Genomic DNA, 27,874 nt, shown 5'->3' with positions numbered 1-27,874 from the left:
TGTCTGACAAGTGAAACATATACTCAACAACAAAAGTTCCTGTGACACCAATATTTTAGTGTATTTTAAAGTGTAAGTAAAGTTTGGTTTTCAATATTGTAGTACATGTATGGAATCAAGTCACAAAAACGCAACTGCTACAGAAAAGCATGCATTCCATGCAAAAGTTGACTTTTATGCAAGCCCCTTGCATTTCACTACCCAAGGATGGGTATATAAACATGTGCGTTAACGGGATTCCATATGCATCGTTTAGCATCGTGCTGACAACAACCACTCAGAAAAACAACAAAATTACGCAATTATTCAACATTGCGAAATGCCACGCCTGTCCGAAAATGAGCGTCTGCGATCCATTGGTATGCCTTGGATCGAGTCAACGTGATGTTGCAAGACAATTTAACGTCCACGGAAACACCATTTAGTGTTCATGGCAACGTTGGCAACAGACGAATGCAGTCAGAGACCATCCTCGGAGTGGCAGGCCACGCGTAACCAATAATCGACAAGACAACTGGATTCGAACAACACACCTACGAAATCGATTCCAGCCAGCAACAGTGACTGCAAGAAGCACCCCTGGCCTTCGACGAATATCTTCACAAACCGTACGTCGTCGTCTCAGATGTACAGGGATTGTCGCCAGAAGACCCGCCAGACGTCCCTTTTTGACAGGAAACCACCGTCAAGCACCTATACAGTGGTGCAGACATGCAGTGGGGACAAGTTCTATTCACTGACGAGTCTCGTTTTCACCTCAGCCTCAGCGATGGACGGATTCGAGTGTTCCGACGGCGAGGTGAACGTTACGTCAATCATTGTGTCATGGAAGAAGATCGGTTCGGGGGCGGCAGCGTTATGGTATGGGATGGGATTACAGCAAGACAGAGGACCCGTTTGATAGTGGTAGAGGGAAATCTCAATGGACAGCGCTACCGCGACGAGATAATCGGCCCTGTTGTTCTACCGTTTTTGCGTCGTCATGGCCCAGGCATTACCTTTCAACATGACAATGCCCGGCATCATATTGCTCGACTTGTTCAGGATCTCTTCAACAAAACAACGTGAATGTCATCCCCTGACCGGCTCGCTCCCCTGATCTCTCACTAATCGAGCATATGTGGGATGAGATGGATCGGCGCCTTCGACGCCAACCACATGTTCCACAGACACTCCAGGAACTTAGAACCAGCAAATATGGACAGACATGCCACAGAACTTTGTGCGACGCCTGGTCCATTCCATGAGACGAATATGTGTTGCTTGCATCGCAACCAGAGGTGGACACACACGCTATTGATTTGTAAATTGACATTTTGGTTATGAAATCAAGCATTTGTAAATTGACATTTTTTTTATTAAATCAAGCATTTTCTGAAGTCAGTATGGCAAATTAAACCATTTGAACACTCACAGGCGTCGTTTATCTGTTTCAAAACTGAAATTGTTTCAGATTTGGTAAAAAACATAAACATTAAATCTTATTCAATGTCACAGGAACTTTAGTTGTTCAGTATATATTGGTACCAAGAGACACCAGTGTCGCTTATATTCACCATTTGTCGCAACGACTGCTTGATACTACACCAGATTTACCAAGTCATGCACACATTGGTTGTATACTCCCCAAGGAGCTGAGAGTGACATTTTAAGGTCTACTGATCCATTGACCGTGCTTATAATGTTGAAGTGTTATGATCATACCATACCGACGGGAGTGGAATTTGGCTCTTCAGAAATGTACTCATCATGATCTTCTTCATCACCAGTACAATCTGTACGACACATTTACCACTGTTGGTTGGTTGTTTAACGCCGCACTCAGCAATATCCCAGCTATATGACGGCGGTCTGTAAATAATCGAGTCTTGACCAGACAATCCAGTGATTGATATCATGAGCACTGATCCACGCAATTGGGATACGATGACATGCATCAACCAAGTCAGCGAGCCTGACCATCCGATCCCGTTAGTCGCCTCTTACGACAAGCATAGTCACCTTTTACGGCAAGCATGGGTTGCTGAAGACCTATTCTACCCCGGACCTTCACGGGTCTATTTTCCACGGCACACCCATACTCTATAGAGACCCGACCCGTGAAGATACGGGTTAGAGTTGGCCTTCAGTAACCCAGGCTTGTCGTGAGATTCACACCCTCGTGGTCCGACAACACACAAGCATCCTTGTTTCATGTGGCAACAAAATTTCACCAATGTCATGGCAATCAGATCTTTTACTCCAACCCACGAGGGTCAGGGTCAGCATAGGTGTTCAGCAACCCATGCTTGTCGTAAGAGGCGACAAACGGGATCGGATGGTCAGGCTCGCCGATTTGGTTTAATGCATAACAGTGTATCCCAATTGCGTGGATCGATGCTCATGATGTCAATCACTAGATTGTCTGGTCCAGACTCGATTTTTGCAGACTGCCGTCATATAGCTGGAATATTGCTGCGTGCGACGTTAAACAACAAACAAACAAAAACCATAGCTAAAAATGGCTACCTGTGGAAATTCACGCTTTCACTCTCTCGTGGAATATTATACTTGACCTTCTGGGTGCGGCAAAAACAAAACAAAACTATAGAGACCAACTTTCCGGTGTATATGAGGTCGTAACGTTCGTTGCGTAGAAACTCTTATGTGAAGAAAGAACAACCCCGTGAGAAAAATAGTTTTGTCGTTCTGCATGAGTAGACTCCGTGTTTTAAATACTTATGAGCATTAATCTTTAGCTAATCTTTGGGGAAATCAGTCAGGAGGTTCCTCGTAAACTGTGCTAACCACCAGTATATGCCTATTGAAGTGTGTACGGGAATATTTTACGTCAAGAATTTGTCGCCATCTGCACGTCAAAAGCCTGCTATTCAGATATCGAGAGTAAAATGTGCCAATATCTCAATTTGTGTAGCTTTTTTTCCATTCATGTTTTGGCAACAGCGTGAGAAAAAGAGATTCCGCTAAGACGGGATCGTATGACATAGCCCCTCTCCCAGAGGGGAGCTAATCCCTTCAATACACTCTAAACGCACACGATAATTAAAGCTAAGCGGCTGAAAATCTTCTCTTTTCTACCGCCCCGTGGAACGGAGCGGGCCTCGTGCTCTCAAAACACCTCGAAATATAGGCAAACAAGCTTCGACGTCAGTTGATTGTGGTCGCAAGAAAGCGGCCTGCCATCAAAAGGGAAATGAATATTTAATGCCGAAATCCACCTGTCGTCTGTCCCGTTCCTTTCCGAATTGGCAGACACTAACACCATCATCACTTTGACAATAGCAGGATTAACGAAGCCCCTTTATGCAATACTATCGTTTGTCATAGCCGGCTCGTCAAAGTGACGAGCGTCGTTGTGAGGCGATCTTTCTCGCCGCCCGTACAAACACACTTGTTTCCTATACCGCTCAGTTTGTACAACGTCGGCACGCTTGAATATTAAGTCATCTAGCCAGACGCACTTTCGTTCGAATACCTGAACTTGTAACTTCACTCACTGCGACTTGACACCCCTCATAATGGTACGACCCATTTTACCCCGCGACCGATTCATCAACAGTCCGAGTGGACTCGCCCTCCCATCCCCAGCCAATGAAACAAGTGAATACATCCATCAATTAGTTGACCAATTGCGGTGGCATCAGCTATCGTATAAAGCACGTTTGTCGTATGGGAATTACTAGTGCATAGTACACTGACAAAACAGCGCTGCTGTGATAACATCAGTCGACATGTCTGCCACCACGATCATGTAGTTTGTGAACACAGCCGATAAACGAGGCCATATAGCGTGACACGAGACGTGCATTGCACGTGCAGGAACTGATCGCATGAGATAATATTATATTATGCAGGATGAATGGAGCTGGAAACTTATTCTGCTCTTTGGTCGTCTGTATTGTCATTTTTGGAATAACTAGCGGAAGAAAGTTATCAAAGTGTGGCAAATGTGATGAGAGTCGTTGTCCGATTCTGCACTATTGTGTCGGCGATGTCGTCAAGGACCACTGTGGGTGTTGCGCAGTATGCTCCAGCGACGTCTACCAGCCAACCAAGAAAAAAAGTAAGTTCTTTATCAGAGCCAGGGTTTGATTTTGAAAGGTGTACTTAATACCCAGCCCAAGTAAAGAGGTGACTTCGATCGGGGCCCAGTTAAAATGTAAGGCGTGTGACAAAGGAGGGGTTGGTCCCCTTGCACTCCTATCCCCACCCCACCCCACCCTCCTCTAGATCCGCCAGTGTTTGTGCTAGGTCGAACGTTACACGTGATCAAACTGACAATATCAAATCAATAATCGTTATTTGAAGTAAGATTATAGACTGTTTAAAATCAATATGGTTTGAAACTGTGTGGTTTCATCGCTCAGAGTAGATGGTTTGATTCCATTGTGTCTTTTATTCTGTAATTTATTCCCCTTAAACCAACACATTCCGATGTGCTAAGTTCACTGTTTTTATCCAGTGGGTTTTCGCGACTTGTTTTGTAACGATGTTGTGCACATGTCGGGTTGTAAACCGCAATATACTGTCGGCTTAGACTTGTATATTATATTTGGCATAATAACCCGGGAACTCGAGGCAAGGGTACGTTACCGCAGAGAGTATACCAAGAAGAAACACTTTAAATGTCTGATGTATTAGTCTCAATGAGTCTCTATGCAAAACTATGTACCATCCACTTTCTCTGATGAACAAAAGAAAATTATAACATGTTTTTATAGTATGTGTTTGTGTAGTAGATAGTGTCCCAGTCATTTAATCCATTTTTTAAATAACAAGTACCCCTAAAATGCCCTGAATATTATAGAAAATAAAATACACTTAATTTACATATGCCTCATTTCAAGGATAGGAAATAGGTTTTTCCACAAGAAAGAAGAACCTCTTGAAAGTGTGTTAATCCTTTGAAGCGGTTCCTGTGGTATGGTATTTGACGAGCGGGCTTGAGTCCAATACAACTCGACCCGGTGTAGCGTAGTATTGCCAGATTGTGGGACGGATAGCGCAATAGCAGCAATCATTTCCCGTCATCATCTGCTACAGTCTCTCTCTCTCTCTCTCTCTCTCTCTCTCTCTCTCTCTCTCTCTCTCCTCATCTCTCTCTCCATACGTGTTCCCTAAGTATGTCAGGCTGAGGCAATGCATAGAAGATTTATTCGTTTATTATAAAGTTTACCTAGCGACAGTTAGTCCACGGCACGGGAGATCAGTTAAGGTTTTTTTCTTCTTAGTGTCTATAAATATTACATATATTTTACAAGTCAAACTGACATGCATATCTGTACAACATTAAATCGAGCCGACCGGTCCCTGAAATGGTAGCAAGCTATTGCTGTTGATATGCACTTGTTCTGCATGCAATACAAAGCATGCATACTTGCTGTATGTATATTTCTCTCGGCCTATACATCAAGGCGTCGGCGTCGATTGTCTATTGAAACGGATCTGCCACCCCATATGGTGTCAGGAATACTGACGGGTTAGGTGCCTAGATTGAAGTTTAAGTGTTTGGCTGTGACCTCAGAGATGTCAGCCTGACATTAGCGTTAAATGGGCATTTAATGTCAACTAAATATGTTACTTTGTGTCTTAGACAGCATGAAATGTCTCGCTGTAGCCTTCGGTTATTCGTGTGCTATTGTTTCACGATAACCAATTTTGACATTCAGTGTTAACGAAGATATATCACATTAATTTAAACTGTTTGCTCTGCAAACATTAGCGAACTCACACTTGTCGGTTTTTAGGTGTCTGATTTTTTTGTGTGTTGCAACTCGATAGCACTCAAGTATTCAACTCCGCACTCGCCATTGAACTTTTAGCACGTAATAACTGACAACTTCAGACATGATTTTTTTATATTCTAACAATTACAACTTCATGCTATATTTATGTTCTTATTACTTGCGGTGTAGACCGTATATCATTATGTCAGCGCACCATGAGCAAATACAAACATATGTAAATTAAGCTGAGTTATAGACTGTTTGACTGTGAGAAGGTAACAGGTCCCGCAACATGAAGTCGATATGTCCCAGTAGGTTTCTTGTTTGTTTTTAATGTAGGCCGTCGCACACTCCATGGTTTGAGTCGCTGATGAGAATTCCTCGCATACACCACCCAAACCTTTCACAGATACACTATCTACGATTAAGCTGAAGATCGTGACCCCGCGAAACAATAGTTCAACACGAATCGGTTGTCGGCGAGGCTGACACTTGCTGCATTCAAGATCATGTATATTTATCCGATAGGGGTGTACAAAACGAAGCCCCGCATAGATGTTTGTTGAAAGAATTGTTGAAAGAGTTCAAGCGGTCGGTTTGTGTCCTATACTAATTTCAGCGTGGTTTAGAAACTCATTTGTGGGTTTATCAAAAGATTTGTATGGGAGACTTTTTTGGGTGGATATTTTGCTGGTTGAGATGTTTAAAGGGGTGTCAGTGAAGTGGTAGTGTCCCTTGATGGTCAGCTGGGTAAACGCTCCTGTCTCAAGCATCCATCTGGTACACAATGTAAATAGTGTTCTCTTGAAATCCTTAATGATGTGTAAAAATGTGAGAGTGGCTGGTGTCTCCATTATCCATACCGTGAACGACTATAGCTGTCCTTTAAAAAAACATCATTTTTTCGAGTTCACAATTTCCTGCCTTAAATTATACATCACGTAGCATGCACTTGTGGATATTATGATGATTGATAATAAACTGGCGGGGGGAAAAATGGTCATTCGATTGTGATGCATTTAACGCGAGTATCATAGTTGTGTGTTGGACCTTAAATTGCAGCAACGTTTTGAAAACGTTTGTATTTTTTTAGGTAAAATCCAATTTTCAAGTGTATATTTTCTTTCGCCCCACTGTTTAGGTGTGTTTCACAGAAAGTTCCTCAGCCACGAAGCTCCATGGTTCTGTTACTCTATCTAAATTACACCCCGCCTGTCGTTTTTACCTACTCTCATTTATCAGATAGTGCAACCAAATTTGCGCAGCTATCAAATGTGATAAGGACAAACTTGACTCGGAATACTAGAGGTGTGCCGTAACAGCGAGGCAGCCCAGGCCAAGGTGGCTTCCTTGCATGTACCCACACCTTTGGATCGACGAACAGTACATGTTAGGCTTACATTTAGACCAGATACAAAGTGATCTTATTTAAAAATATATATCTACAAAATCCAAAATAAAATCCAAATGGAGTCCAGAACCAAGACTCACAGTGACTGCATGTCCACGTAATATCATGTCTTCCCGTCAAATATTCTCCTTGGTGCGTCTCGAAACCATGCTATGTCTACATTTTTGCAAGACTATCATTTAACATGTGAACTTGGCGTTATTTTGTTTTAAGTTCTTAATCCACTTTCTGATGAAATGATTAATATATATTGAGCTTGTTAATTTATCATTAGTTCAAAGTTGACAATGGCGGCCCCTTCGTTTAAAGCGCCGCAAATCGCTGTGTAGAGAGTTGGGTCCAACTATAATCCTTTTCGAACCAAGATTCTCGCTTATTATGACCCTTGGTCATTGAGCACTATGTGGTGGTCGTGGATATAGCCAAGTGGTGAACGTCAAAGACATGCGTCACTTAAAGCTTCTTTCTGCATCCAGTTGACGCACTGCATGCGAAATAACTGAAATACCGTTCACAACTCATCTCTCTCACTCACTCATTAGCTTAAGCGGCGAGTGCGATATATTTTTACATTTTACACCTGAGACCTTCCTAATCGTTTTAGTTAATGCTACCTATATGTCACCATAGACACATTGGCCGAAGGCAGTATCATGGCCAACCTGCATTCGATTCAACACCATTTGGACTGTTGACGTTCATGTGACCAGTGATCTCATTGCAACGTTGTTTTCAGTGAAATTCAGCCCTCTCTTTCCTCTTTGGGATTCCGGGTTAGAATAACCTCATTCGTCACAACTCGCCCCTTTCCGTAACCTGCAAGAAGATATTCGGCTTGTCACGGAATAACACGAGTTAGTCACGAATGAGAATAACCTATGTTTGTCGTACGAGGGATCGGATGGTCACGTGTGCTGGGTCCATTGATTGACGTCGTACCACGACGGCGTCGGACGTTGCTCATAATACCAGTCACTGGATTGTCTGGTCCAGGCTCTATTCTGTAAGGCCCCCGTGATGTATAGCCGGACTATTGTTAAACTACAAACAAGCAGTGTTCTATGTTATTTCAATGAGTGAGTGAGTGAGTTGGGTTTAACGCTGCTTTTAACAGTATTCCAGTTATATCACAGCGTGTCAGGTTAATGTGGGAGGAAAGCCCGAAGTGACGCAGGTATCAGACGTTTACCACTTCGGTGAAACCCACGAGCACGGGTATGGTGCAGACAAACCTAGAAACACAATCGGGGCGAACCGGGATTCGAACCAAAGATCATAGGTTTCTGGCGTGTCCAAGGGACGCGACTCTGCTCAGCGAATCGCGGCGCCTTAGACGACTGGGCCATCCGTGCCCCCTATGTTTTTTCAAAAGGCGTCACGGTTGGCCTACAGTCAGGACAGCGTCCTCGCCTCCACACCCTATGTACTTGAACTGGGGAGTTCACATGCTCACATGCAGCCGACCAAGTGCTGTTTCCTGATTCTCACTCCTACAGGATGTCCTGTTGTTCATCATGAAGACATCACGATTATCATCAGTGGTAGTGGATACTCACATATAGTCCCCTAAATAAACTTATGGAACTAGTTGAATACAAATAATCTTCACCTTGAACACTCTTAATTACCTAGAGCTGATTAGGGGGTGAAAGTAGGCTGCTGGAGCTGAGAATGGGATGCTAATGGAATGGGGGTGATTGTCTTATTCAATACTTGCTCTTGGGTCTGTAAGAGTGACTGGTGGTAGGTATACTGTCATTGTATATCTTCCGGAAATGTAACGGCAGAAGTATACACACATGCTCTCGGTATTTGTTCTTGTGATTTTTAACTTATTCACTTTGACGTGATTCCGTTGACCTTTCTCAATGACATGTCACTTTTACAAAGAACTTCTTAAACACATTCTTGTGGTTCATTATTGGTCTTAGAATATCAACTGTCCAGGACGTTCTTTAAGAATGCCATATTGCTTGAACTGCCAATTCTCGAACATGTTTAGCGTTTTGTATGACATTCCTTGGAAATACCGCTTAGTTGGTTCTATAAATACATTGAACATCTCTTAGTAATAACGGCAATGTCGTTTTGCTTTCCCTTAAACAATCCTTGAAATTGTTTACAAAGCATAATGAATGTTTTAATTTAATCAGGGTCCCGTTCCATAAAGCGATCTCAGTGCTGAGTTGATTTTATCCCTACGATTTCACATAGAATTCCATAAGCCCTAGCGCTAAGAAAGCTTTGTGAAACTGGGTCCAGATCTTGATTCTAAAACTATCGAAGAAAATTTTCCGGCCCGTTTAACCATGGATTAATTCTGTATCACACAAAACTAAACTCACGATTGGTGTTGCCTTCATAGTTATTCCAGGCCGTATCATCTTGGTAGGTCTACCAACCATACCACGGTGCGTCACTGAAATAGTGGAAAACCGATTCTTTAAATGATTACAGAGAAAACATTGTCTATGATATTATCGCTAAGACGACCGCAACTCTCATACTTTCACATAGACTTACGACTTACGACAGTCGAAGAGGTAAGGTCGTTTCTTGGAATAGGCCCTGCAGGTACACTTGCACAAAACGACCTTAGCGCCTTTACTAGTCTCAGTATGGGAACAATATTGTTATGCCCAAATATGTTTGACAAATTTGTTTTTAAATATAATTTTGTATTCATGACTCACTTGTGTATATATCTACTTCATCTCGTCGAATAAATCAATAAAATAAATGCCGATGCGACGTTACATTGTAACTCACTCACTCACTCAGTATAGGAGTTAGGATCGCGCTAAATATAAGATCAGTTTGAGGAACGGGCCCCTGGGTTGTATCACAAAGGTATTGGCGTGTATCTCTCACTCTTTAACACAGACTTACGGTAGTCGCAGCGCCGAGACAGCTTTGTGGAGCCTTGAATTTAAAGGTTTCATGCGACTGTGATTTTCCTCTCTTTAATGCTTCTCTGACGCTCTCTGTGTACCGTTATGCGGATTATGCGCATATTGTATCACTGTTGTGTCGTGCACCTGCGTTGTTGTGGAGGACTTATCACGTATACATTGTAGATAATTAGATTCCATACCTATCATTAGCAATGAACTGATTGCCCTTCTGGCGAGATCACAAATGGCGTTATTTATACACAGGCACGTCACGTGTCTGTGAAATGGGTGAAAGTGATAACTGTATCTGTTGATAATCAACGTGTATTTACACAACGTCAGTTTATTTTATAACCATTTTTTTTGTAATTGGAAACGGGTAATTACTATTCGGCAGCATATGGACGTTGTTACTGTTAGTCTATTATCATGCACATGTTATACACGTGTACAAGCTATTCCGATCTTAACGGACGGAGGGGTAGCTTAGAAAGTGCGGGTTCGTTTCCCAGCATGGGCACAGTGTGTGAAGCCCATTATTGATGTTTCGCATGGTATTGTAGGAATATTTCTATTACGGCGTCACCCTATGTTCTTGAGAAGCTAGGCTCAGTTGTTGTTCGGTTAGAGCCAGAGCGCGCAAGACCGCCTCCGTGGTCTACCGGTAGAGCGTCCGCCCGGAGAGTGGAAGGTCGGGGTTCGATCCCCGCCGTGTCATACCAAAAGACGTTTAAGAAATGGTACTTGTTGTTTCCCTGCCTGGCTCTCGGCATTAGAGGCTAAAACCTCACCTCACCTTAGCGTGCAAGCAATATTTTAAATTGAACACACACTGCCATTTTGAAAGAGGTCAAATGTAACAAATGTTATATTCGATATGTTACATGTCTGTGTTTTTTAAGTGTTTTATTATCTGGATAAGTCTCGTAATGGCCGAAGGCCCTAATTACAAAAACACGCACAAATCACTAATCAATTCCACAGGAAATAGCCTCTTGGGTCACCTAAACATAACATTAAGACCAAATCGAGGGACATGGGCACTGACTCCTTCACATTTGTTGCGTAATGTTGTCACGGGTAATTTACCCACATGGGTGTGAAAACACACCACATTAGGCAAGTGTTACGTTACACCTATTGCCTAATAAACTTCCATCTGTCCGGCTTCACTGTCGTGACAAGAGGCTGCGCAAGTCGCTACTGAAGTGGTGCCGGTTCAGCGCACCTGCTCTCTAGACCACAGCAAACACCATCATTACATGTCGGTGCACTCATGCAGAACAGTCTTGCACAAGCTCCTTATGGTAAGACGCGGAGGCGTTCCAACAACCACCATTGTCGCGGAGGTGGAGAACTGTTTGACACGGAATAGTTGAAAGTGATGGTGTTCAGTTTCAAAAGTGTCAGGTGTTTGGTTTTCTGGATTAAAAGCTCTCTTGACGTCTCACTCCGTAAATCTCTGTGTGAAATATTAGTTACGTTGAAAGGTCTGGCTTACACATGTGTGCGTCAATTTTCTGAGTGTTTTACCTTTAGTCTGTGTTATTTGTTAACCGCTGGTGGCTTTTGTTGCTTATGCTTAAGCTTTTCGTTTTGAAAACACCGGTCAATTTAAACCCGTGTCACGCTACTGAAGTGCTTTAATGGACGTCAAGTGCATCATGTCTGGAAGACCCAATGGATGACCTTGTGACCTTGAAGAAAATCGTCTGCCGATAATCATGGGACAATTTGACTTAATAAATTCAATTTTTGATTTCTATGAACGACCTTGTGACCCGCCCGGGCTTCTTGGTCAAGGCGTTTGATGTCCCAAGGAATGTATAACTGTCGTCTGCTCATACAATGACCCTTCACCTCTGCTACTTCGCACAATCTCATTCCGCGCGTGGAATTAAATTCTCACATCCATATGAATTCCAGGCATTTGTTATCTTGAAATTACAACTGTGACCCGAGGACTTTGGAATAATAGTTCCGCGCTATGTGTGACGTCACAGATGGAATTTAAATGTGCAAATAGCCACTAGACTAATAGGACGATACCACCTGGATGGGTCGCTTAAAGCAAACAGGCTCCCTACCAGAAGGTTAACCTGAAATACACACGATACCATTCAATTGGTTTTTAAGTGGTAGAACCATAGCAGCAAATCAGACACTTATCAGTCACACATTGTACCATGTCGCAGGTCTTTCTTATCAAACTTTTTGACGGTTGATGTCTGTGTTGTGCGGGACTTTGACTCTTTGGTGTATTGATTCATCAGATCAACCATTCATAATGTCTCGTTAAAAAACAAACAAATTATTATTTTAATTCTTTTCGTTTTATGAATACGAAGGGGGCTTATCAAGTGTCGCTGTAAGGAATAAAAATCGTTAAATGATCGTCTGTGCGGGAGTGGATAAGGATATCTTATTATGCAAGCAGGGTGTATCAAATTAATGTCACATAATGGGGATTGTGTGGTCACAATGGAGGCTGAATATGAGGAGTTCTTTTGGATGAGTGAACACTATCCGAGCGAACTTTCAGATAGAACATGATCTACGACGCAATAACGATCGTAACTCCCAAAGTCTACCTCAACTATACGTATGTCTGAATTTAAGTAGGGAACTCTTAGTGCTAAAACTTGATTTATTGAGCTGTTACACTAGAGCTACTGGTTCAAACCCAGGTTTGAAAGACATTCCCTAACAATGACACGAAAAGACGAAAACACTAAACATGATCTTAACTGTTTATTTGCCCATGGACAAGACATTTTATTTCCAGTCCCCTTGGTTCTGATGTCCGCCAATAGAGTAACTGTTGTGAATTGGTAATATGTACAAACTTAATAATTCAGAAAAGAAATTATATAACTTCCTTGAAGGACTTTTATCTTTGAAGCGTATGTCTGACATATTAACCAAATTCTCTGGATGAAAGAATTACTGCTCTGTGTAATGACGACCATGTCGCAGCCAGCGAAGACGGGGGTGTCGAGAGACATATCTGATGTTTATTACTTGGCACTTGACGCCACCACACATCGTCGACGATGTTGTGAGGTGTTGACGAGACGGGGCGTTACAGAATAACATGACAGATGACAGATAGATCTATTCGCGAGACTGTCATGTGACGACACCATGCCAACTTGTTTGGTTAACTCCGACTCGTATTTCTCTTGTGTCCTGGGCCCCGGAAGTGACGATGTTGTATGTAATTCTGGGTCTTGGAATGCAGTTACCTCGGTTGTACGTATAATTCTGCCAATTACAACATTAAGCCGATGAGATATGTCGGGATTCCTACGGTACTGATGTATTTTTAGGCCGGCTTTTCATCAGAGAAGATTGGAGAATGTTGCATGGCTTGTCTTGGGCCGAAGTAGGATTAAATAACAAGGATTCTTTTTCCGACGACCAGAACAGATCAGACGACCGAATGAAATTAATTGATTTTTTTAATATCATAACGAAAGGTGGCCTGGTGGTTAACGCGTTTACCAGTCACACCGGAGAGCAGGGTTGGATCCACACGCCCAATCTTTGTTTTCCCCGCCGTGATTCAACACTGCTACACGGGAAAAACCCACAAAATACGCTTGTTCACTGAAGTTTACAGTTAGTACATTGAATCCCATGCTTATCACTAACGAAGGGACGGCGGGGTAGCCGGGTGGTTAAAGCGATTGCTCGTCACGCCGAAGACCTGTCTTCAATTCCCATCATGCGTACATTGTGTGAGTCCCATTGCTGGTGTACCTCCAAACTGGTTCCCTGGGTATGCTGCGCTGGCCTTACACTGATCAGTGTATAGCACCAGCGCAGCATACCCAGGGAACCAGACTGGTGTACCTCCTCTGTGATAAAACTGGGATATTGTTCAAATCCAACTTATTCACTCACTCAGTAAACCCAAGGAGTGATCAGGTCGCTTAGGCCAAAGACGCGTTGGCTGTATGTTCTAGTGTTATATCGTACCCTGACGTATATACTGTATAGTGTGCCTGTCAGTGGTTTCTTGGCCTAGATTCGAACCCAGACGTTGCGTAATGGTATCGGTAACAAGTTCGATATGACATCCTGCCATCCACTATGATGAGGTAACTACTCGTGTCCTTCCTCTGTGCAGAAGGGAAAGAAGAATGTCGTTCTCAATACCAATGCTTGGTAAGACTCCGGAGATCCGTGAAGATTCCGGGGTAGAATAGGTCTTCAGCAACCCATACTTACCGTAAAAGGCGACTATGCTTGCCGTAAAAGGCGACTAACGGGATCGGGTGGTCAAGCTCGCTGACTTGGTTGATACATGTCATCGATTCCAATTGCGTGGATCGATGCTCATGATGTCAATCACTGGATTGTGTGGTCCAGACTCGACTATTTTACAGACCGCCGTCATATAGCTGGAATATTGCTGAGTGAGGCGTTAAACAACAAACAAACAAAAGACTCAGGAGGAAGTCACTTTCACTTGCAAACACTGATCAATCAAATCATGTGCCAGTAAATTTGGGCAGATCAGAAAAAAATATACGTAAGCTTAGTGAAGAGTTTAGCTACCACATCCTAGTAAACTGGAAAGAACCACAGGTAACCTGTATTTAGTCAAAATTACAGATTTGATTAAAGAATACATGAACGGGTATTAAAACATTTCTTTTTACTGTGAACGATTATTTATAAGCCGATATTCCGTGTCGTTAATGACATTTTTTTTTATCAGTGAATGAGTTAAAATTTAACGTCGCATCGGCATTATTCCAGACATATAGCGAGTTTGGTATTTTTGGTGTTTTTTATTTTTTATCAACTAATGTGTTTCAACAAATCATTATTATTATCATCGTCATTGCTACATATGCTTCTCTCATATTTATATGGCAATAGAAACAGCAGCAGAGATATCCTCAGATCCCTTTATAACTGGAGCAGGTGTATAGTCCGATTCTGCAGGCCTGAAGTTGATTTAGGATAAAAGGAGGCGCTACACGCAGCCATGCATGAAGGGACGGACGCCCAATTTACGCCGAAGATGCGAGAAAGACTACGTCAATATTTATTTAATTCCCGCTACCATCCCAAGGATAACGGTCTGTGCCTTTCTACTCCCGATAACGGTGCACCCCTGTCTGGGCAATTAATGGAGACGGCAGATCGAAACGGTGACGGCGAACAGTGGCGGTATCTTTATTGACGTTCATATATCGGAACCAGAGCATTATGGTGGTCCGGAGCATGTGCTCGAAGGATAAGTGCTTCGATCAGTACGCACTGAATTCCTGTTTTATATGGTTCGCTGCTATGACAGCCTAATTCGTGGCAATTTTCTCCCGTCAAACCTTTCAAAACACGGCTGTACGGTGTTGCTCACCAATCGTCAGGCATAGTCTTTTATGTCCGATTTGTCAAAATAGCAACTTTTGACATAATCGAGGACATCCTATCATGAATATTTCAGTCTAAGGTCGGAATATTACAGGTTTTTCTTTAATCAACATTCCGGAGTTGTTGCGTCACTGAGCTACAAGCGCTAATGATGTCTGTCTGCCGCTAGTGCGTTACAGTCAGAGGTGTTGTCTTCCACACCAGTTGGGTATTATCTGGGCTGTTGATGGTAGGGCCAGTATCGAAACAGACACGGATCAAGCATTGGCTTATTACTATGGTCGAATTTGTAGTCGTACTACGCGTATTAACGTTGGGAGACGGTAATGTTCTGGTGCACTTTCTGTCTATATCATCTTCAAGATGGCAGCAGCCGTAGGGACAGTGACAAAATATACAGTTTGTGTCCAACATGCCAGATCGAGGCTTGAACACGCACTCTTGCATTCGTCACCACTCGCCCCTTTCCGTAACCTGCAAGAAGACTCGTCCCCCTAGCGATGAATGTCATGTGCGAAAATACGACAAACGAATATATAGAATCAGAATGCGCGTATGATTTCAAGTTCTTCGTCAAAGAATCCCCCAGAAATAATTTTTGATTTTACATGTCTTGCATCTAAAAATATACCCTAGACACAGTTAAATGTGTTCAATCATACTGTATAATTCCGCATGTTCCGATGTGCTTTAAACTGCATCTGAAATATATATAATATATAGGGAAATATATGTGAACTATAACGCAACGAGTTGACAATTGTTATTGGTATGCCCGTTTGCGCTAAGACGGAACCTGGTCGCAAAAATGGCCACGAGAAGGGCACGAGTCGCTATTCGGCTTGTCCCGGAATAACACGAGTTTGTCACGAATGGCATTCTTGGTTAGTGTCCACCTTCAATGCTTCTGGCACGTGATCTAATGGCGTCAAACCCAGACTCGACCAGTTCCATCTGAAGTTTGAGACATGCAAACCAATCGAATTCGCACCATGCAAACCAGTTCCGTTCTTAATATTCAATCCATTTGAAATTGTACTATTCAAACAAGCTGAATTAATATCACGATAATAGTCGAATTCGTATCATGCAAACAAGTTGAAATCGCTGCATGCAAGCCAGTTATAAGCAATGCGGAGTGGTGGGGTAGCCTAGTGGTTAAAGCGTTCGCTCGTCACGCCGAAGACCCGGGTTCGATTCCCCACATGGGTACAATGTATGAAGCCCATCTCTCGATGGAATGTTGATATAAGGGGTGTAAAACCATACTCAATTACTCATTATCAAGGCACAGTTCGCGTTAAGGCTTGGTCATATCGTATATATGTGATGCTTCACATGCGACACATCAGGACACAGTAGTGATATAGGAAGCTCCACTATACACATGCGCACTTGTAGTGTACACAGTGTAGCAATGTAGTCAATGTCATTATGATGTATAAACAACCTTTGATGAAGGAATTACCTTTGATCTCCATCCCCTCAACGATTATTCATCGCAGTCTCATAAAATATGGATATACATCATACAGATGGTATAAAAGGCATACATCAACGTTTCACGTGTTTGCATAACACGGGATACGAATGGTGAAGTGGTCTAGAGCCACGCAAACCGCTGTGCATCCCTTAAAAATGACAGGTCTTTTGTAATCCTGGAAAGGAATCATTATTCTCTCTGATTATGACCCTTGGTCTTGGCGCTCGTGGGTTTCACGAAAATGGTAACTTGGGCGTCTCCGACCTGCAGCATCTCGGGCTTTCAATCATTTAAATGACACGTGATATAAGTGAACTATGTCTCACAGCGGAATGACACCCGTTATACTGCCATGATTGAGTGAATTGAGTTTAACCCCGCTTTAACAGTATTCCTGCTTTATGTGATGGGAAAACCCATAGTGATGCAGGCCTCAGACGTTAAGCACTTTGGTGGAACCCACGATGGTGCTGACAAACCTAGAAACGTAATCGGGGAGTACCGGGATTCGAAACCACGATTATAGGTGTCTTGCGTGCTCAAGGGACGCAACTCTACACAGTGAATTGCGACGCCTTACTTCCATGAACGCGATTGTAGAGACGGAAACATGAAAGGACCTCTAGACACCCCATTGGTCGCAAGTCCGCCTGATACACATGAAGTGAGTGAGTGAGTTGGGTTTAACGCCGCTTTTAACAGTATTCCAGTTATATGTCAGCTTAATGTGGGAGGAAAGCCAGAAGTGATGCAGGCCTCAGACGTTTACCACTTCGGTGAAACCCACGAGCACGGGTATGGTGCTGACAAACCTAGAAACACAATCGGGGCGAACCGGGATTCGAACCCACGATCATAGGTTTCTGGCGTGCCCAGGCGACGCAACTCTGCACAGCGAATCGCGGCGCCTTAGACGACTGGGCCACCCGTGCCCCCTGATACACATGAACATCACGTGAACAAGTTGTAATTTGGCTCCACTCTCAACTTTCTTTAAATGGAGATGTTTCATGTTCAGACGTTGCTTGTCAGTGTTTGTGATTAAATCAGTCTAAAACTATACCAATCTCCGTCCATTGAAGGCATCTCCAATATGGAAAGACGATTGGTCACGTGCACATCACGGTTTATCAATCTTCGTGACATCGTGTGTGTGTGAATCTTTTCAATCGGAATATCTCGGCACTTTCCGTGATATTTTACAAAGGATACTGGGTTGTTTGTTTGATGGATTAGATAAGTAGCAAGTGGAAATTCAGTATGGCGCTGCAGTACTTCGTCGTGTCATGCTCACGTAGATACAATGACATTTCCAGTTTGAAATATTTTGGAGTTTCGGATTGTGTGGAGCAAATAGTATTCACCAACTTAATACTTGTGTTGTATTAACGTTAGCTTTTGCTGCATTAAACAAAGTTGAATTAATGAGACGAACAATATGTCACATTAAGCGGTTATTTCAACTGAAGCTTGGTAACCAGTTTGTTTTGCAATCTGAGAGCCAAAGTACATGGCATCCGAGGCGTACTTTCGTAATCTATACCCGATCTGTTCCGAAAGACTCGTTAAATCTCGCCTCCTCCCCCACTGTGCATGCTATACGTTATATGTTCTCGTCATTGAAGAACAAAGACAAGGACGAAATACTTAACATTCAGCAATGAAATGGTATTGCTTTAAAATTGTTTTATTTATATGGTAACTGCGCCGTGTAGATTCTTCCTTCAGTAAGGTGGTCTTAGCAACAAGCAACAGCAGGATTTATGTGACGCTGGCGGTATCGGCTCTCAATCAAAGCTGTTACAAGGCTAACGAGTTATGCAGGCCGGGTTCGGTAACTCGCGAAATAGACACATACACGTGCAAAAAACATCGCATGCATGGGAAATGAAGCACTCTCAGCGGACGCAGCCGAGATGAGGAACGCTCCCATCCCCGTCCAGGTTTTGCTACAGTGGGGACGAACGTGAGAGTTGAAAGTAATGGTTTATTAGTGGTAATCGGCCAGAGCTGATACGGTTAATCAAAAAAGAGGTCTGTGGAGGGACCACCCTGTTTAATCCCATCCGCGAACTAACCTCGTTCGCCCGATACCTATACCGTCTTTATTGAGGTTTTGCAGCTAATAACTGTTATATAAACATCAAAACAGATGCACAACTGCAACTTATGACTGCCGCCACAGGGGGTCCTTGGTTCTGCATCAGCGTGCAGCCAGGGGAAGGCGCTTCACCCTTTTATTACATTTATACTCATTAGACTTTTTGGAGGTGGTCCAACCATATGTTAACAATTCGAAGTGTACAGGGGCATTTTATAGCCATACTATTTTCACTATTCGTCTTTTCTCTTCTTACTTTTGGGAGATGTGGAAGCCTAGTGGTTAAAGCGTTCGCTCGTCAGGCAGAAGACTAGGTTTCGATTCCCCTCAAGGGATCAAATTGTAAAGCCTTCTCTTGTGTTAACCACGGTATGGTGACCGGAATTGCTCAAAGCGGCGTAAAAACACATTCACTCACTCACTCCGCTTTCTTATTTTTTCCCACGCCTCATTTTTGCTGCTTTGCCGGTTTCTATTGAAGTGTATAGTTTATGTCCCCAATCTTGAGAAGCGTGACAGCATTTTGAAATAAAGTACTATTATATCAAAACGCGCAGCACAAATGTATTCTGATGATTCCCGCTTTACTCTCAGGCGTCAATATACAAAGGTAAATATAAGCACGGTGTTAATGGGAGAGTCGGTTAATAGTGATAATAATCAATTAGTCCCGCGCGTGTGGACTATTTTCTGAGGAACCTATTTGGATGCTTCTGTGTGGATAACGTTAATTTGACAGTCGAAGTAATGTTTTATGTATGATCACGGATGTCACCTGTTCCGGTTTACAAATGAATAACTTATTCTTACGATTACTATGGTCGGGATTTAAAGTTTGTTTGTTTGTTTGTTTGTTGTTTAACGTCACACTCACCAATATTCCAGCCATATGCCGGTGGTCTGTGAATAGTTAAGTCTTAACCGGACAATTTTGTGATTGTCATCATGAGCACCGATCTTCGCAATTGGGATCGATGACATGCATCAACAAAGTCAGCGTGTCCGTTAGTCGCCTCTCTCGACAAGCATGGGTTGCTGAAGGCCAGTTCTAACCCGGATCTACGCGGGGTCGGGATTTACAAAGTAAGCATAATGAGCTACAGTGAATACAATGGAGACTGGGTGGTACAAATGGCGGCTAGGTATAGACTTTATTAATGTGTGGCATCGCCCCTTGCACAGTTGAATAATTACTCACACCTTTTACCACCATGGCGTCGACACCCGATACGCGTTTCATTATATAACTGTGAAACACCCTTCACTGAATTCGCTAATTCAAAGAGCTGCATCGACGACACTAAACGCATCCCGCACCATCCCTACAACGCAGTGCGTGTGCACATCCTACCATCTGTGTAGGTGTCGCACCCATGCAGACTGAGTACAGGGAGTTTCGTTCAGAAGACGTGGGAGTGCGTGTGTTCCGCTCTGTCCTAACACCGATGCTATGGCGAAGAACCAAACGCACATGCCCAAGTATACATTTTCTGGAATATTTTCAGAACAATTGCTTTAAAGAAATCACGAATGTTCCCCCGAGCCCTAAAATTCCCACACTACATTCTCGCCATTGAAAAACAAGTGTTTCGTTACCATAGCAACACGTGGCTCAAACGTGGCGTTCAACCACTTGGCTCGGTTCGGTCACGGCTCTGTATGTCATGGTTCGGTTAGTGCGACTTTTAAGGCCATGTCAGACAGGCTTGTCGTCAGTGGCTCCACAATGAACTCCCGACATGCCGCTGTTATGGCTGGTATTGTTATAACATTTCACCAGCGAGACGTCCACGGGGAGTATTTATTCCTAATAATAACAAATCTTTAACAAATTATCCTCCTTCTATTCCAGTCGTATTCGCACCGGTCGTAATAATTACTGCACTAGAGCCGCCCCTTCCTTAAACCTCCGCTTGTGTTCTCAGGGGGTTACGAAGATAAAATACATTTGATGTCACTGATTAAGCGCATATTTACACAACATATACACGTTATGAACCTTCTGATTACATTCATCAAATGATAGTTAGCGATTGTATAGAATCCTGTCACGGTGGGAGAAGATTGTCGCTGGGACTGTTGGTGTAAGAGCTGTCGATACCAGAAATGTCGATCAGTACTTTGTTCTGTTTGAAGAGGTCGAGTATGTAGTAGTCCTTCTGTCTCCTCGACGTCGGTATCATGTAGATCTATATATTGAGTCGAGCACCTGTTCCGTGATGTTGTATACAGTGTGTCTGGTTATAAGAGGGGAACACTGGAGAGGGAGCGATATAGTGGGGTCTTTATCCCAATGGCTAAGGGATCGACATTTGTTAATTTTGGGGGGCCTTGGATTTTATCTTAAAAATTAATTGTCCTAAAAAATTCTTTAAAAAGATTGGGCTTCGACTGTTGAAAAAAATATTGCCTGCCACAAAACAATGCATTGTTGCAAGGATCAGTGGACGAAATAAAATAACTATTTATGGACACCTTTTTGAGTGTGATTTCGGAAAAGAATGGTCGACCGGGTGAAATAGATGAAAAACAATTTAAAAAGTATATTTTTAAAATACGAGTCAAAGGACATCGCTTCCAATATTGACCTACTTTGAAAGTTTTTTTATTGCTAAAAATACTGAACACATTATGCGGGCCTTTTTTTACAGAAAAAATCAATTTTTGTTTCATTTAAAAAATGAATCGCCAGACGAACAACATATGTGCCCGTGCTTCCTGACGGTGTATACTTGTATTTAGAGAACAGCAATATTACAAACCGGGTGTAAATGCAGTGACCACTGCCTCATAACAAGTGTTGCTATGAACCCAGAACTTTGAAAATGTAGTTCGACAAAGCGACTGGGAGACTTATGTAGAGTTGAAGACCATAAGCAGTCTCCAGGAAGTAACCTATGTTCATACTGCCGGAGAAATGTGTCAGACATGACTGCGTGTTCTGAACGGTAACGAAAGTGCGAAAATATCAGATCGACAGCGAAAAAAGGTATTCTATAGCCTTGTGCACCAAGCGTTACCCGTAAGACTATCCACACATGAAGAGTAAGAGAACCACTTCAAGAGTATTGTGTCATGCTTAGATATAAGTAATCTGAAAATAAACACGGTTCATATTCGTAGGTACCGTATGAGGCGAAGACTATGTACATTGTTCAATCTGGTGGAAAGGTTACTTAAACAGAAGGATTTTAGTCTAATGAAACATATGATTGATATCAACATTGTTCACACAGGCAGAATAGTACCCTTAACGTGACGCGTTCCATTCCAGTGTTACAGACATCAAGTCTACAGACACGTTTTCCTTACAAAAATGATGTGCGATGCAATTATTTTAACTCATACCATATGTTCCCGTGTTTTGCTATAATGCTGTAACAGTGAAATAACAGTTTGTGACGGGTGTCACCGGTGGGGCAGGATACGCTCACCTTTTCGACAACATCTGGTGTCATTACTTCTTGGCAGTGATTCATAAACACATGCTCATGATATAGTCGGAATCGTACAATTGAACAGAGATTTCTGATGAATATGGAAATTGTTTTCTTGCCTTCATTATCCCCCGCCACAAAGTGGAAGGGGGGTATAGGAAAGGGTGCTGTCCGCTCGCCAGTCCGTCACGTTTCGTTTCCGAAACAGAACTGAAAACCCATGAGAGATATCTTAACCAAACTTGGCACATAGATAGGTCTAGTGGTGAACTGTGCCTTTTGATAGTTTCAGATTTTAATTTTTTTTAAATTTTTTCGAGTTTCCATGTCAACGACTTTGACTTAGACTGAAAATGTCGGTAGTGCTCCTTTCCGGAGCAGATCTTGAAAACCGTACAATATGTATTGCCTTGCACACAACCGGACATGTCATATTGGCAGGGGATATGAGTATTTCATGCTTGTTTACACAGAATTAGTGTTAAGGGAGCTTCGACTCGGATCAGATGTAAATTTGATTCAAATCATTCAAAATAAAGACAAGATGGATGACAACTTTATTCTATTATGGTGCGACGTTTCTGTATAGATGCTGTCTGTAGAAGTTGTCATTCATACATTATCTTGTCTTCACTGCCACGGACCAACTTCTGAAAATATCAATCAGGCACTTCATTCAAAACCCATTTTGTCTGTCTACTGACTCACGTTTCAGTATAAATATCAATCTAGCTGTTAATTCGGCACCAACTACATACAGGCAATATGTTAGTTTACTACAAGACACCATTTACAGCGTCTGGACCGAGAACTGGAACAGGCACCAGTTCGTCGAGCCTACTTTAACACATCAGTCACACGAACAGATTATGCCTTTAAACTGTTTCATAATGTCAAATGAATAACGCTGGTATTTCATTAAGTGATGTGAGCTCCATCACCTTGCGCCTGATATCGTTGCATGTACCTGTCCGGTGTTACCGATTGCCCGTGCACATCAAACACACCTGTGCTTGCAGATATAGCCTACAGCAGATACAGGATTGGTTTGGGTTTTGTTGTCGATGCGCCAGCGTACACGTACACGTACACGTACGCTGGTGCATGTTTTACATTGAAGTTCTTTGTAGGGATTACTTTGCATAGTTGCATCCCTTAGTCGTGCCAGGATTCGGGAAGAATATGGACTATAGCATGCACGTAAGATCCGACTAAACTGGATTGAGGTGGTTACAGTGTGTGTCTCTGTGTTGTCGTACCCTGTTATTCCTGTCTGTGACTCAAATGTTCATAACACCCTGGTATCTCTGTAACATTGCTGATGAAGCGGCGTAAAGTATCACTCACACAGTGATGTTCCATTTGTTACTTCGTAACTCGACACGGGGTCCCAGTCGTCTTTAACTGTTTACTGGGTGTCCCTTTGACGTGTCAGAGATTACCGTGGGTTCGAATCCCAGATTCGCTTTGATATTTTTCTAGGTTTGTAAGCACCATACCCGTGTTTGAGGGTTTGACCAAATTGATAAACGTCTCAATCTCATTAAATTCAGAATTAGTTCTCGCTTTAGCGGTAGCGAGAACTAAGATTGGCTCGTAACGAGACCGGTAACCGTCTGAGACCTGCATCACTTCGGGCTTTACTCCCACATTAAACTGACACCCGGCATTATAATCCTGAGCCTATATGTCTCAATATTTCGATATCTCACTAAGCTGCTTTTACACGACTGATTTCCCTCTAATTTCAGACGGAGCCTGTGAGCAGGTGAAGTGTCCCAAGTTCAAAGTATGTGTGGAGAACATGCAGGGGCTGCCTCTGTGCACGTGCCCCAGTGACTACATCTGCCGCAGCAGACGACAGCGAGAGGTGTGCGGCACCGACAACATCACGTACACATCACGGTGTCACTTGCGCATTGCCGCTTGCAACATTGGAAAACGTATCAGGGTCAGCCACAAGGGGCCTTGCGACGTTCAACAAGACGCAGCAGGTGTAGAAGAGAAGAAGAAGAAACGACGAAAGGCTAAAAGGAAGAATAAAAAGAATAAAAAATCGAAAAATGCTAAAGCAAAGAGGAGGAATAAGAGAAGGGAACGAAGACGAAACAATAAATCCATTCGGAAGAAGCGACGATACAGAAACGGTAAACTCCGATTTGAACAGACATTTGGGCATTATAAGTGGAAATCCTAGACGTGTAGTAGCTACTGGACATATCGGACAGGGCATACAAGTGGATGTATATTTGTCATTAAATGTTAGTGCTATGTCTACGTTGCATTGATACAGCTCGTTCCGTTTGTATTATTCGTATCACGTGGATCCCTACTTTTGCGGAAACCACGTCAATCAGACGACTGGTTGATATGACCTATTAGAAGATGCCACGTTTTGTGTTAAATGGGTAACAGTGACCACATAGAGACGTGATATGTCGATCCTATGGATTTTATGTTTGAGACATCCTCGGTTGTGCGTGAATTTTTAACTCCACGATCTGAGAAGTACCTTGAGACCACTTGACATAACATCATTTGTCTGAATAACGCTCTTAAAAAAAACAGAGCCCTGATGACCTGTCGAAAGTCAGCGTTCTTCAAGGTGTCTGATTCGCCGAGACAAACTGGGCTTGTGTTTGGTGTCATGGTACCGAATCTCACGAAAGGATTGAGGAACTATGTTTTGTATTTCATTGGCAAAGCGCGCATTCATCGACGAGACCAGTCTGGTGACCCATGGCGTATTAATCCCAAAGTGCACCAATCACAACATGGACGTAAATAATACCATGAATTCAGAGGATGTGTTTGAGATTTGACTTCAAATATAGATGGATATGATATGACGTTACTTACTTAACCGCGTCCTTAGCATTCTGACCCCGCCATCATGATATATAGTGTATCTTATTAAGAATTCTTTAAGTGAAATATCACAGTCAATAGCGAGCATTCAACACACCTTATTTGTTAGTCATACATTGCAACCTCGTTAGTCGGGACCGCGTTAAACCGGAAACGCGCTTTCCGCACTAGTGCTGTCGGGAACGGCTATATAAACTTAAGGAGATTTGACAACGTATCCGTGATTCGTTAACCCGGACATTAGTTTATCCGGACAATTGCAAAAGAAGGTTGAGTCCGGATTAACGAGGTTTCACTGAATCAGCATCTTGTTTGAAAGTGATCGCTTTCTGTACATCACAATACTCACTATATACTAGACGTCAAAGTATCTGTGTTATATTCAAACAGGAAATAAACGTTTTTATTCCGTTAATGCGCATGTGTCGTTTCATTTAACACAGCAGGTGTCATCTGCGCATGCGTTACTCAGGTGACGGTGTTCGTAAACCAATCTGTCAGAAATCTTATTCAGATGCGGTCCACGTGGGATAAATCTAAAATACATCACTCTCAAAATATATTGCCAGCTGTGTTTCCACTTTAGTGGAGGAAAGATAGAGAACATATGACAATATGTTTCTTCAGACCACTTAGGAGGGGTGTTGAACCTCGTCTTCGATGCAGAAGTTGTTTTCATATACTTGTTCATACTTTGTGTGCTTGACGAATGCGGTCGTTGTGTGCGTGTTTAAGTTTAATAATTACAGTTCAGAATCTGTATGTTTCTCCTTAGGGTGTCATGCACCGTGACGACATCTTGTGTACGAGTCGATAAATAAATATGATTCAGGTGATGAGTCGGCTGGCACATCAGTACTAGTCGATAAATAAACTTGGCGTTGGCACATGACGATCTTGTACTTGTCGATTATTAAATAACCTGATTTGATTAGCTTCAAGGCCATCAGCGTATAAATACGCGAATCGCACAATTTGGAAATTGACATATTTGTACAACCAATGTCTCTTGTGATAATATTAAGTCTTTTCGGTTTGATATTTTCTGATTGATTGCCTTAGTGTAATGCTTGTTCATGCATTCAGTAATGAAAGGTCGGTTGGGTAACCTTGCTGTTCGCATTCACAATGAAAGCTCTGGTTCGATTCCCGACAAGGGTACAAGTAGACTAACATCTAGTCTCTGAAATGATCATATCTTACAGAAAAATACCAGTTGTTAAATTATCTCTTCATTTTCAGATATTGCAGTAATCTAGACTTTCCCACTATTATAGACTTACATGGGCTGTTTTGGATATATGTGTTTCAGGGTCTATATATGACAGACTAGGGTACAATGTGTGCAGATAATTCTAGGTGCCATACGCCATGATATGTTTGGAGTATTGCTAGTAGCGGTGCAGAGCTATGCTAACTCACTCAGAATGTACGAGTTATAATTAACTCGGTAGGGTGCAACCGTCTTTTTAACACGTGTAAGAAATTACTTGATAAGCTATTTCCTTGATTTGGGTAATCATAGATTAGGTCTTAGTTTAGGGCCAACTGAATAGTGACCTTGACCTTGACTGGACCACAAAGCGATCTTAGTGCTACGACTATCGTAAGTCTGTTAAAGGTTTGGGAGTAAACGACAGTCGTACCACGAAGATGTCTTTGGGGAACAAGACTCAATTGCACTGTGATGATCAATTATAAATAATCTCTCCTGACAATGTTTAAGCTTTTAATAAAATCGTTTGGGCCAGTTTTCCAGAAGGAAAGGAAGATCTGTCTATTGAATGTACGAGACAGGGGGGAAGTGATGAATGAGAAGGAGGAGGCGAAGACGAGTACTACTATCCTGGTGGCTGTTCCTTTTTTATACCAATAAAGACCGCCTCCGTGGTCTAGTGGTAGGGCGTCCGCCCGGAGAGCGGTACTTGTTGTTACCCTGTCTGGCGCTCGGCATTAAGGGGCTAAAACAAGGACTGGTCGGCTCGGAGTCAGTATACTGTGTCTGAGTGGGGTAGTCATGTTAAACTGCGACATGGTATCTCAGTGGGCTAGCACTATAAATCGGCATCAGTCCGGACTAGTACAAGCAGCCACACAAACACACACACGTGCATGCACGTCGCTATATAAGTGCAATAATCTTGGACACGACGTTTAACCCAATTTCACCTCACCTTATACCAATAAAGTACTGTCATGTCACGAGTCCTATAGCGGTCTTAGACTGGCGGGTGCTCTGTCGGTAGGGCAAGACATGCTCACCCTTTTCGCGAACACATTGTGTCATCATTGATTTTCAGTGATCCATTCATATGATTTTCACCGCTATTTTACCTTTTAAACCCGATGGAATGGATCTGTTTCGTTGGACAATCTAGCCAAATACTCAAGCTCCACCACATGCACATTTGTGACGATATTGGACACGACAAACGACACCTTTCACATTCATCTCAATCTCAAGGCCAAGTCTGAGTAGATTTGGAGGTATTTGCAGCTGCATTGTTGTATAAAGTGGATTGGCTGGAGTACACTATCGGCGTGTAGTTGTACTACACGTGACGCG

The 27,874-nt window shown here is 42.7% G+C and overlaps 1 protein-coding gene across 1 annotated transcript; it reads left to right on the top strand.

Annotated features, from left to right (window-relative positions):
• Positions 1-3,637: 3,637 nt before the first annotated feature.
• Positions 3,638-25,723, top strand: LOC124146448 (follistatin-like). The gene is made up of 2 exons (XM_046516736.2): positions 3,638-4,063; positions 24,192-25,723. Exons 1-2 carry the CDS (start codon positions 3,856-3,858, stop codon positions 24,635-24,637), a joined length of 654 nt encoding a protein of 217 aa, XP_046372692.1. The 5' UTR covers positions 3,638-3,855; the 3' UTR covers positions 24,638-25,723.
• Positions 25,724-27,874: the final 2,151 nt, after the last annotated feature.

Source organism: Haliotis rufescens, unplaced genomic scaffold (genome assembly GCF_023055435.1).
Source record: "Haliotis rufescens isolate VD_foot unplaced genomic scaffold, xgHalRufe1.0.p SCAF_3, whole genome shotgun sequence".
Taxonomy (NCBI): Eukaryota; Metazoa; Mollusca; class Gastropoda; order Lepetellida; family Haliotidae; genus Haliotis; species Haliotis rufescens.
This window is presented reverse-complemented; position numbering and strand designations above follow the sequence as displayed.

Excerpts from the sequence above, each read along its gene's own strand:
- LOC124146448 (XM_046516736.2), top strand. The coding sequence starts at position 3,856 with ATGAATGGAGCTGGAAACTTATTCTGCTCTTTGGTCGTCTGTATTGTC. Across the intron at positions 4,064-24,191 it reads CCAGCCAACCAAGAAAAAAA|ACGGAGCCTGTGAGCAGGTG; the intron begins GTAAGTTCTTTA and ends CTCTAATTTCAG.